The sequence below is a fragment of the Hyla sarda genome, chromosome 4 (assembly GCF_029499605.1).
Source record: "Hyla sarda isolate aHylSar1 chromosome 4, aHylSar1.hap1, whole genome shotgun sequence".
NCBI classification, from domain to species: domain Eukaryota; kingdom Metazoa; phylum Chordata; class Amphibia; order Anura; family Hylidae; genus Hyla; species Hyla sarda.
Genome location: NC_079192.1, coordinates 391,541,971 through 391,554,488, shown reverse-complemented (window position 1 = coordinate 391,554,488; position 12,518 = coordinate 391,541,971). Strand labels below are relative to the sequence as shown.

The window sequence follows — 12,518 nt, the reverse complement described above, 5'->3', positions numbered from 1 at the left end:
GCTGGGCCCCAATGCATAATCTGTAACAGGGTCCCCAACTATAATGCTTCTTTTAGAGCACTGGTCTCTTCCTATAGGAAAGAGATACCTAATGAGCCCCTTCAGGCTGCCGGGTTGAGTACAACTACACTCTCTGTACCTCCTATAGTTATGCCCTTGGCCCCGAAGCTTGTCAGACCCTTATGTTGAGGCACATTTCTGGCTTCACTATAATGAATATAAAGAGTGAATATTTTTTTATTCCATTAAGTTTAGGATAGGAGTAATTATTTTTTTAAGTTTAAGAAAAGGTGTAGTTTAGGCTGGGTTTACGCACATGAAGATTTATCAAGGATTGTATGGCTGTAGTCCATTTTACCTACATTTCTCTGGGTAGGTGTTATGCACAGATGCCCTGACTTTATTATAATGTGGTATGATGTATGACAAATTAGGCACAGGTGTACAGCTGCTCAAAAAAGGCTTCTGCAATGCCAGAATTGAAGTGTTGGTCAGACAGATGGGGAGTAATGTTTTTTTAGAGCCGCATTGCCGGGGAGGAGTGTGAATTTTTTCAACACAAAACTAACAAAATACAAACAAAGGAAAACAATGGGTTGTTTAATGCACATTGATGCATACAAAAAAAATCTAACATTTCTTACAATTATAATTGTTTGGAAAAAGGGCCTACAGAATTCTACTGTCTATATCAAATCGTTACAAATGTATACAATGATTTAGATGAAATGCAGAAGTAAAGCTTGCACTCACCGTTCCTGTAGATATTCTTCATTAAAAGAGTCTGGCTGCTGTCCTGCTTTTTGGTTTTGATTAATAGACACGTGTGGAGTTAGATGATTGTGCTCTCTGAATTCCCCTTTTTAAACATATACAATGATTTAGGATGCAATTGGTAAAGATAAAATATCTAAGGAAGTCCCATAATTTTGTGCTTTTTATCATGGTATTTGCTGGTATTTAATTGCACAAAACTGTAGTGTTCTTTTGGCAAAAGCAACAGTTTAAAATTATTGCTTGTGATTAATTTGTAGCCACTGCAACCAGCAAATAGAAAGAAACTTATGGTAGAACGTTTTGAAGAACAAACTTTAGGATAGTGCAAGTCTAGAAATCACACTTTTTTGCATGATTGTAATAATATGATAAAAATGTATTCAAATAATGAAAAGTATAATAGTTAATTATAGTTAATAACAGAAAGTCATTTTAGCTGTTTACTTGCAGTACCTCAATTTGAACTCTGAGTGCCGCCATAAGACTGTAGTATTTTCTATTCTAGCTGAACAAAGTCAGTAATGCAGCCTCCAAGCACAGATCTCTAAAAATCCTGCATTAATTCTTCAGTGCATCCTGTAATTTGCCTTACCCGGATCTTTTTCTCAAGAATTATTTGGAACCTTACATTTTGACATCTGACCATTTTGTTTTGGTCTGGATTTTTCAAAACAGAATTTATATTTCTTACAATGAAACACAACACAAGATGCAGAGTGATACAATGGACAATGATATGGCAAGTATTCTGCTTTTCTTCAATATGTATTAGAAATATTTCAGGTCAGTTACAATACTCAATACCTGAGGAAATGAAAAGGGGATCTGTGGTTGGGAATGTGGCAAAAGATCTTGGAATAAATGCAAAGGAGCTTATTTTTAGAAAATTCCAAATTGTTTCTCATGTTACAAAGCAATATTTCAGCATTTTTTTGGAAAATGGAGATTTGATTGTATCGGATAGAATTGATAGAGAAACATTATGTGGAGCTAAACTGAGCTGTGTTTTAAACCTAGAAGCTGTGATTGAGAATCCTTTGACATTTTACACAATCACAATAGAAATCCAGGATGTGAATGATAATGCTCCTACATTTTCTAAGAAATATTTTGATTTAGCAATCAGTGAGTCTTCAATTCCTGGAGTACATTTCCCATTAGGAAATGCAGAAGACCCAGACTTAGGAACCAATGCTATACAAACATATACTCTTTCTGATAATGAATATTTTAATATTGGAGAAAGAAACAGTAAAGATGGAATTAAGTATGCAGAAATTATACTAGAGAAACCGTTGGACAGAGAAAAGCAGAGTTTTTATGAGTTCATTTTAACTGCATCTGATGGGGGTAGACCTCCTAAAACTGGCACCACCATAGTGAAGATCACTGTTCAAGATGTGAATGACAATTTTCCAACATTTGACCAAGATGCATATTACATAAAATTACCTGAGGATGCACCTGTTGGTTTTTTAGTTTCCCATTTAAATGCAACTGATGCAGATGAAGGTACAAATGGCCTCATAACTTATTCCTTTAACCACATTCCGAAAAATGCTAATCAGATATTCTCTATAGATTCTATAAAAGGTGACATAAAGATAATAGGAAGTTTAGATTATGAAACTTCAGATAGCTATGAAATGACTGTAGAAGCCAAAGATGGTGGAGGTCATGTAACACATTGCAAAGTATCAGTACAAGTGATTGATGTAAATGATAATGCTCCGGATATTACAGTTACCACTCTTGCAACAACAATTCCAGAAGATTCTCCACCTGGTACTGTCATAGCAATAATTAATGTCCATGATCTGGATTCTGGGATCAATGGTGAAATTTTTTGTCGGATCTCAGACATAAAGGATTTCCAGCTGTTACCATCATCCAACAACTACTATAAACTTGTAACTGCGGCCAGCATGGATCAAGAATATAATTCTGTATATAATGTTACAGTTCAGTGTATGGATAAAGGATCTCCTCCATTGTCTACCAATAAAACCATTCAGTTAACAATTTCAGACATAAATGACAATACTCCAGCTTTTGAAAAAACAAACTACATTGTCTACATTATAGAAAACAATCAACCCGGGACCTCAATACACAATATTGTTGCTTCAGATCTTGATCGCGGTGATAATGGGAAAATAATATACAGCATTGTGAACAGCAACATAGATAATATTCCAGTTACATCCTATGTTTCCATCAACTCAATGACTGGAGTTCTCTATGCCCAGAGATCATTTGACTTTGAACAATTGCGGGAATTTCAGTTCCAGGTGATGGCTAAAGACAGTGGATCTCCTCCTCTAAGCAGTAATGTCACAGCGAGGATATGTATCATTGACAAGAATGATAATGCTCCCAAGATCCTCTACCCATCAGCAGACACTGAGGGATCAGCATTATTTGAGTTTATTCCTCACTCTGCTGAGAAAGGTTATCTAGTCACCAAAGTGATAGCAGTGGACGCTGACTCTGGACACAATGCCTGGCTCTCCTATCACTTACTACAGGTTCCTGATCCATCTCTTCTAACAATTGGCCAATATAATGGGGAAATCCGGATTGGACGAGATCTTCCAGATATAGAAACTCTGAGGCAAAAGATTGTAGTTCTGGTGAAGGATAATGGAGTCCCATCTCTGTCATCTACAGTCACTTTATCCTTGGTTGTGGCTGAAAATTTTCAACAAGTTGTGCCAGAAATTAGTAAACAACCAAATAATTCAGACAAAACATCTCATGTAACTTTCTATCTAGTCATCTTCATAGCTCTGATTTCTTGTTTATTTATTATAACTGTAATAATCACAATCATATATAAATGTAGGAAAGACAGTTCCCCAACTACCTATGGACCATATAGTAGAAATGTGTATCCTCAGTTCACCCTGGGATGTCCTTCTGAGATCAGTGATACAAGTTTACCTTTCCCATTCTCATATGATGTGTGTGTGACTCTGGACTCAAAGCAGAATGAAATCGCTTATCTGAAACCAGTGCAGAACGTCCCTACAGATAATCTCATAGACACTGATAATCCAACAGAAGCAAATTTTTCTGCAAACACTGACAGGCCTCCCAACAATACTGATCAGGTATTTATATATTCATGAAATAGCATATCTTTCAATTCCTACCAAAATTATTAGAGATGAGTGAACTTACAGTAAATTCGATTCGTCACGAACTTCTCGGCTCGGCAGTTGATGACTTATCCTGCATAAATTAGTTCAGCTTTCAGGTGCTCCGGTGGGCTGGAAAAGGTGGATACAGTCCTAGGAAAGAGTCTCCTAGGACTGTGTCCACCTTTTCCAGCCCATGGAAGCACCTGAAAGCTGAACTTATTTATGCAGGGAAAGTCATCAACTGCCGAGCCTAGAAGTTCGTGACGAATCAAATTTACTGTAAGTTCGCTCATCTCTAAAAATGATAATCAGTTATTGTATTATTATTATTCAAATTTTTCTTCTTATCATGTTTTGCCTTATAAGGGTCTATTCACACGTACAGTATTCTGTGCAGGATTTTCTGCTGCAGATTTCAATGTAAACTGAATGACTGAACACAGCTTGAAATCCTGCACATCAAATCTGCGCAGAATAATGTACGTGCTGTTACTGTAAAGGTGAGAAAATTGCTATTATGGTATTCTGTGGCATAACGGGAAACACTATGTTTCACAAAGTTATGGATTATGTTATACCGGTGGCTATTCATCCTATTTCTCAGTTGTACTGGAGTACTGGAGTTTATAGCTGCACTCCAGCATATAGATCACATATGTTGAGGTGCAATCCATCTTAGAATTTATCAGAAAGGTCTCTGCTGTGTTGTTGCTCTTGTAGGAAGATTCCCCATGGTTCATGTTTTCACATAATTAGAATTTTGTGCCGCATCTGAAGCAGCCAACCATTTTCTTTTTCATTGTACTGCTCATGTTCCTCAAGCTTCCAGGTGTACATTCTGTAATTTTTCTTAGACGGCTTGGAGCAACAATGCTCTTAATGGTTCGGGTATGTCTAAAGGTAAAATTAGGTCTCTGGGGGATCATTTTATTCAGGATAGGGCCCATTAGAAGTAGATCCCAGTGTTTCTCAATGGATTTCCTCATTTTCATGTGACCTGTTGTATAATTGGTCAGGAAATTACATTTGAAGCTGTTTTCCTCATGTTGTTGTTTGGTTTTCTGTGTTGATCAATGCTCTTCGATATGCTGCTTTATTGATGGCCCTAGGATATCCTTTCTCCATAAGTCTTTTTTTGATTATATGGCTCTGGTTGATATAATCTAATGTTTTTGTACAATTTTGACGGATATGATGAAATTGGCCATATGGGATATTTCTTTTCCATTTCTTAAAGTGGCAGCTCCCGTAATCCAGTAGATTATTACAATCCACACTTTTAAAGTGTGTTTTTGTAATTACTTGTCCGTTTTCTGAAGATAGTTCTAAATCAAGATACTCAATCTTCTCTACTGAGCATTTACCTGAAAAGGACAGGTTCCATGTATTTGTATTCAAGTGGTTTGTGAATAATTTATAGCCCTCTTCTGATCCACTCCAAATGAACAGGATGTCGTCGATGAATCTTTTATATAGTATTATATATTTTCTCCATTGATGGTTTGTGTAAATATACTGTTTCTCACATTCTCCAATGTATAAATTAGCAAATGAAGGGGTGTATTTCGTCCCCATCATGGTACCGGTTGTTTGTAGGTACTGGATCTGTATCTGAGACTGGAAGCAAAAATAGTTATGGCCCAATATGACTGAAATGCTTTTTAAGATGAATCATTTCTGTTCAGGTGGTATACTATGGTCTGTATTGAGTACGGCTGCGACAGAGTCCAAGCCTTTTTGATGTGGGATGTTAGAGTAAACGGCTGTAATGTCTAAGGTAGCACATTTGTGTCCCAAATCTCAGTTCTGTTTCTTCAGGAGTTCAATCAAGGTAGGTGTATCTTTAAGATAAGATGACAGAACAACAACATGCTTCTGTAATAAAATGTCAACATAGTGCAACAAATTACTCTTTAGGGAGTTTGCTCCCGAAATGATCGGACGTCCCGGTGGGTTCTTACAGTCCTTATGAACTTTAGGAAGGTGGAAATACATCAAGATCCTTGGGCTTTTTACCTTAAGAAAATCTCTTTCTTTTTTTTGCTTACGACTCCTGAGTCAAATGCCTCGTCAATCAGATGGTAACATTTTTCAGTGAAGGGTTTTGTGGGGTCTGAAGGTAATAGTTGGTAATATTCGAGGTCGGAGATGATGCATAATGCTTCGGTAACATAGGTGTTTCTATCCTGTATCACCACTCCTCCAACTTTATCCGCGTTCTGTATCACGATTTTGGTATTTGTAGAAAGAGATTTGATGTTTTTTTTTTTTCTTATGAACTGTTGAGGTTTTGTCTGAAGTGATTATTACAATTTATATTCCTAAAGTCCCTGGTTCCTAATGAAAAGAAAGTCTCCAAATGGTGTCCTCTATGATGTAAGGGGTAAAACACGGATTTGCGTTTTAGACCCGTATTAATTGGGGGAGGGTCTAGCGTGGTGTTTTCAGTTACTGTTTGTATGACATTATTATGATTTCTCCTCTGGATTTCAAAGTGCCACGCTAATGTAAGTTTTCTTACATATGCATTGAGGTAAACAAATTGGTTAAACTTAGCAGTATGACTGTAGAATTAGCCCAGAAAAGCTATAACACTACAATACAAAATTAGCTGATCAAAGCATTAGGAAGTGGGCTTACTCAAACAGTGGCCTGTCAACCGCATTGTTGTGTGCAATTGGCACACTACAAATCCTAGCAGTGTCACTGCAGAAGGAGCCAATAAAAGCCATTACATTATAATACCTAGAAAGTTGAGCAAGCTGACCTGTATTTTTTTTTATAAATCTGTAAAAAAAAAAAAAAAAGTTGAGAGTGAAAGTGGAATATGCATCTAAGACCAAGTTATGTGTATTTTCTGGGTTTAATCAACATGCAGTATTTCTACCTGGGTTTAACATTAATGTGCATTAAAAGCATTGATCATGAATGCCGAATAGGCATTGAAGGCCAAATTATGCATATTTAGATTTTTTTACACCTTTAATTTGTTTGCTGGTAATTAGTGATGAGCAGCAGGGGCCATATTCGAATTTGCAATATTTCGCGAATATATTGATGATTATTCGCCCTATGTTCGCGAAATTCGCATATTCACTATGTTCATTCACTTTTTTTTTCCAAGCGGAAATTCGCATAAAAATTTGCATGTGGAAAAAAAATTACATTTGCATGGAAAATTTTCATATGAAGAAACAAACAAACGAATATTCGTCATTACGAATATATAGCACTATATTCTATATTCTCGAAGTGCAGATATTCATGATAAAAATTTGCATTACGAATATTCATGCTCAACACTACTGGTAACATGAACATTTACCAAATGTATTAAATGGTGTGTGGCATGTGATAAATATAGTGCTTGTAAGCCAGCTCTGGGGTGGTATATATATTTGTGGTTTAACTGTGGGTTTTGAAACAAACTTGCAACTTTTTTCTAGAAAAAATAAGCAAATCACAAATCAGGGATTAGAGGGATCAAATCAGGGATTAGGGGGACCAGGAAATTACCCTAGTTATACTCAATGCTTTCACTTGGTATTAACCATATTCTTCTACTACCTATCAGGCAAGATTTACCATTTACATTCTGCAACAATCAATAGGAAATCTCACAATCTACTAAAATGCTTAAAGAGGTTATCTAGCAAAAAAAACTAAGAAAAAAATATTTTAAGCAATGGTCCTAGTAATAAAAGCCTTTACTTACTTCACTCATTCCCCTGCAGCCCACTTTATTGCGACGCTCGTACTCCCAGAGCTGAGGACAATTTATAATCATTATATAATCTTATAAAATCAGATTGGATAATGACTTGAGACGTTATTTTGGTACAAAATACTGATGCAAAGTATGCCAGCCATTAGGTGTGATAAGGAAGAGTAAGGAAAAGTGTTTAACATACTTACAGAGATGCACCAAGTTTAACATACAGGTTATGTACTACTTTAATGAATGTGATGCCCTCAGTAATCATAGAGGGCAAGTGTATTTATATACGGAAACCTACCTAAAAGAGAAAAAAATATATGTGACAATACCAGATATTCCCTGAGGACAGGTGTGGTGCTTTGTTTGAAAGAAATTCGTTCTGTTTTCCTATTCCTGGATAACTCCTTTAAGCAAGTATATCGAGCTAAGTAAAGAGCTAATATAGCAAGCAGTGGTATGGTAGGCGGTTGGCCCTGTCATAATAAGAACATTAGAAGCTGATGAGCATTGACAGTGACATGGAGCAACTAACATGATTATCATGTATTCAAAATGAAGGTTGCAAAAGTACTCTTGGAGGCTCTTGGTGCACTTTTTGATCAAAACATGTTCCCCTTCCACCACTCAGAAGTGGCCACTGTGACGATTCGGCAGGCTGGATGTGGATCCTCTGTGTCAGCGAGGGATTGGCATGGACCGTGTTGGTGGACCGGTTCTAAGTTGCTACTGGTTTTCACCAGAGCCCGCCGCAAAGCGGGATGGTCTTGCTGCGGCGGTAGCAACCAGGTCGTATCCACCGGCAACGGCTCAACCTCGCTGACTGCTGAGAAGGCGTGGGACAGAAGGACTAGACAGAGGCAAGGTCAGACGTAGCAGAAGGTCGGGGCAGGCGGCAAGGTTCGTAGTCAATGTGGATAGCAGAAGATCTGGAACGCAGGCTTTGGACAACACTAAACACTTTCACTGGCACAAGGCAACAAGATCTGGCAAGGAAGTGCAGGGGAAGTGAGGTAATATAGACAGGGGGCAGGTGGAAGCTAATTAGGCAGATTGGGCCAGGCACCAATCATTGGTGCACTGGCCCTTTAAAACTTGACAGAACATGAACATGACAGCCGGGGACCGGGACGGGTAAGTGACTTGGGATGCGATTCGCGAGCGGGCGCGTCCCGCTATGCGAATCGCATCCCCGCCGGCAGTGTCAGTGCAGCGCTCCCGGTCAGCGGGTCTGACCGGGGCGCTGCAGAGAGAGACGCCGCGAGCGCTCCGGGGAGGAGCAGGGACCCGGAGCGCTCGGCGTAACAGTACCCCCCCTTAGGTCTCCCCCTCTTTTTGTCTCCTTGTCCCTTCAAAAGAGACGAGAACATAGCCTCTAGAGTCTCCTTCTGAAAAAAGTCCTGGGTAGCTATACCAGCGGCAGGTAGTTCAGAAGAAGTGGGAATGGGGAGGGGGGGCAGAGGGTGAAGCTTGTCACGGGGCAGAGTGTCACCAGGACGGGGGCTATGAGGAGCCACTGCACAGTCCAGATAGGGCTTGGGGAGACCAGGCACAGGAGGAGACACTGAGGCCCGACAGACGGGATTGGGAGCAGATGTGAGGCATTTCTTACGGCAAGCAGAACCCCAATTCTTGATCTCCCCAGTGGTCCAGTCAAGGGTGGGAGAATGATGCTGGAGCCATGGCAGACCGAGGAGGACTTCAGAGGTGCAGTTGGGAAGGACGAAAAATTCAATCTTTTCGTGATGGGGTCCAATGCACATTAAGAGGGGTTCAGTGCGGTAACGCACAGTACAGTCCAACTTCACTCCGTTGACCGAAGAAATGTAGAGCGGCTTGACGAGACGGGTCAGCAGGATGCAGAACTTATTCACCAAAGAGTCCAGAATAAAATTTCCAGAAGCACCAGAGTCCAAGCAGGCCACGGCTGAGAGGGAGGAGTTGGCAGAAGGAGAAATCCGCACGGGCACAGTGAGACGAGGAGAAGCAGACTTCGTACCAAGGGACGCCACACCCACGTGAGCTGGGTGCATGCGTGCGTTTCCTAGAAGTGGAGGACGAATAGGGCAATCCACCAAGAAATGTTCGGTACTAGCGCAGTACAGACATAGATTTTTTTCCCTACGGCAAGTCCTCTTTTCATGGGTCAGGCGAGACCAATCCACTTGCATAGCCTCCTCGGCGGGAGGCACAGGGGTAGATTGCAAAGGATACTGTGGGAGAGGTGCCCAGAGATCAAGGTATTTTTCCTGGCGGAGCTCTTGGTATCTCTCAGAAAAATGCATGTCAATGCGGATGGCCAAATGGATAAGTTCTAGCAGGTTGGCAGGAATCTCTCGTGCGGCCAGCACATCCTTGATGTTACTGGATAGGCCTTTTTTAAAGGTCGCGCAGAGAGCCTCGTTATTCCAAGATAATTCGGAAGCGAGAGTACGAAATTGGATGGCGTACTCGCCTACTGAAGAATTACCCTGGACCAGGTTCAGCAGGGCAGTCTCGGCAGAAGAAGCTCGGGCTGGTTCTTCGAAGACACTACGGACTTCAGCGAAGAAGGACTGGACTGTGGCTGTGGCAGGATCATTGCGTTCCCAGAGCGGAGTGGCCCAAGACAAGGCCTTTGCAGAAAGAAGACTCACTACGAACGCCACCTTAGACCGTTCTGTAGGAAATTGGTCCGACATCTCCATATGTAGGGAACATTGAGATAAGAAGCCAGGGCAAAGTCTAGAGTCCCCATCAAATTTGTCCGGCAGGGACAAGCGGAGGCTAGGAGTGGCCACTCGCTGCGGATTAGGTGCAGGAGCTGGCGGAGGAGATGGTTGCTGCTGTAGCAGTGGCAGAAGTTGCTGTAAAGTGGCGGTCAACTGCGACAGCTGCTGTCCTTGTTGGGCAATTTGCTGCGATTGCTGAGCGACCACCGTGGATAGGTCAGCGAGACTTGGCCGCGGCACCTCAGCGGGATCCTTGGCCGGATCTACTGTTACGATTCAGCAGGCTGGATGTGGATCCTCTGTGTCAGCGAGGGATTGGCGTGGACAGTGTCGGTGGACCGGTTCTAAGTTGCTACTGGTTTTCACCAGAGCCCGCCGCAAAGCGGGATGGTCTTGCTGCGGCGGTAGCAACCAGGTCGTATCCACCGGCAACGGCTCAACCTCGCTGACTGCTGAGAAGGCGTGGGACAGAAGGACTAGACAGAGGCAAGGTCAGACGTAGCAGAAGGTCGGGGCAGGCGGCAAGGTTCATAGTCAATGTGGATAGCAGAAGATCTGGAACACAGGCTTTGGACAACACTAAACGCTTTCACTGGCACAAGGCAACAAGATCTGGCAAGGAAATGCAGGGGAAGTGAGGTAATATAGACAGGGAGCAGGTGGAAGCTAATTAGGCAGATTGGGCCAGGCACCAATCATTGGTGCACTGGCCCTTTAAATCTTAGAGAGCTGGCAGGCGCGCACCCTAGAGAGTGGAGCCGCGCGTGCCAGAACATGACAGCCGGGGACCGGGACGGGTAAGTGACTTGGGATGCGATTCGCGAGCGGGCGCGTCCCGCTATGCGTATCGCATCCCCGCCGGCAATGTCAGTGCAGCGCTCCCGGTCAGCGGGTCTGACCGGGGCGCTGCAGAGAGAGAGACGCCGCGAGCGCTCCGGGGAAGAGCAGGGACCCGGAGCGCCTAGCGTAACAGCCACACTTAGGATAGGACGCAAATGCGCTCAATCTACTCACCTCTGCTGGGTGACATGCAGGATCTGCTATCAAATATTTTTAAAAAATCTTATAGAAAGGTGTGCATGGCAGTAGAGGGTTGCAACTTTCTCTCACTTGCATTGTAACATGATTATCATGTTGAACTTCAGAGACTGCCAGTTGTGGGACACGTGAAAAAACTCTTATCTTGAAAGCAAAGAGAACTTGTCCTATCTCTATGGTTAGACACATTTTAGCTATTATATAATATATCTATATAATAGATATACTTTATAACTATTATCCATCTATATCTACCTGAGGAGAGATTGGGATGTAAAGTGGACAATAGCAATGGAACTGATCAGTCACCAATATTAATCTAATAGTCAAGAGCAGGTTACCTCTAATAAAACAATTCCTTTTAAAAAAAGTTTATATCTGTCTATTAAATATTGTAAGATTAGTAATAAGACATGTATTGAATACTTTGCGCTTATTGTTATATTCATGATAGAGTAAAATAATGATACTAATATCATATTATTACATTTATAACACTGAGGAAAATTTTTATATTTTTTATATAGTTTAATAATATTAATATTTATAAAGCTAATAATAATTGTTATAGTGATTGGAATTTAAAAACTTTAGGCAGGCTTAATATATAATGATAATAGTGTTAATAAATCTAATAAAAAAAGTTGAAATTGCAAAAAGTATGTATAGTAAATCTAATTAAAAAAAAAGCTTCCCTCTAGTAACTTGCAGTACCTCAATTTGAACTCTGAGTGCCACCACTAGACTGTAGTATTTTTATTGTAAGTGAATATAGTAACTACAGTATCTTCATAGCACAGATCAGTAGAAAATCCTGCATTCATTCTTCAATGCATATTGCATTTTGCTTTACTCTTCTCAATCTACTTCTGAACAATCTTTTGGGATTTTACAATTCCAATTTCTCCTGATTTTTAATAAGAATAACTTATATTTCTACAATGAAACCTAACACAAGATACAGAAGGACACAGTGGACAAGGATATGGCAAGTATTATTCTGCTTCTTCTTATTTTACTGCAAGAATATCTCAGGACAATTACAATATTCAATACTTGAGGAAATGACAAGGGGAACTGTAGTTGGGAATGTGGCAAAAGATCTTGGAATAAATATTAAGGACCTCACATTAA

General features: G+C 40.6%; 1 protein-coding gene across 20 annotated transcripts in view; it reads left to right on the top strand.

The window, feature by feature from the left end:
* LOC130267390 (protocadherin gamma-C5-like) overlaps positions 1-12,518 on the top strand; it is a 571,493-nt gene that overhangs the window by 181,019 nt on the left and 377,956 nt on the right. The window contains exon 1 of one of the 20 annotated variants that reach the window (XM_056517123.1): positions 1,366-3,890. The exons of the other annotated variants lie outside the window; for them this stretch is intronic. Coding sequence (XP_056373098.1) covers positions 1,470-3,890 — 2,421 coding nt within the window. The 5' untranslated portion in view covers positions 1,366-1,469. Of the gene's footprint in view, positions 1-1,365; positions 3,891-12,518 lie in introns of those variants that run through there. 20 annotated transcript variants of the gene reach the window in all.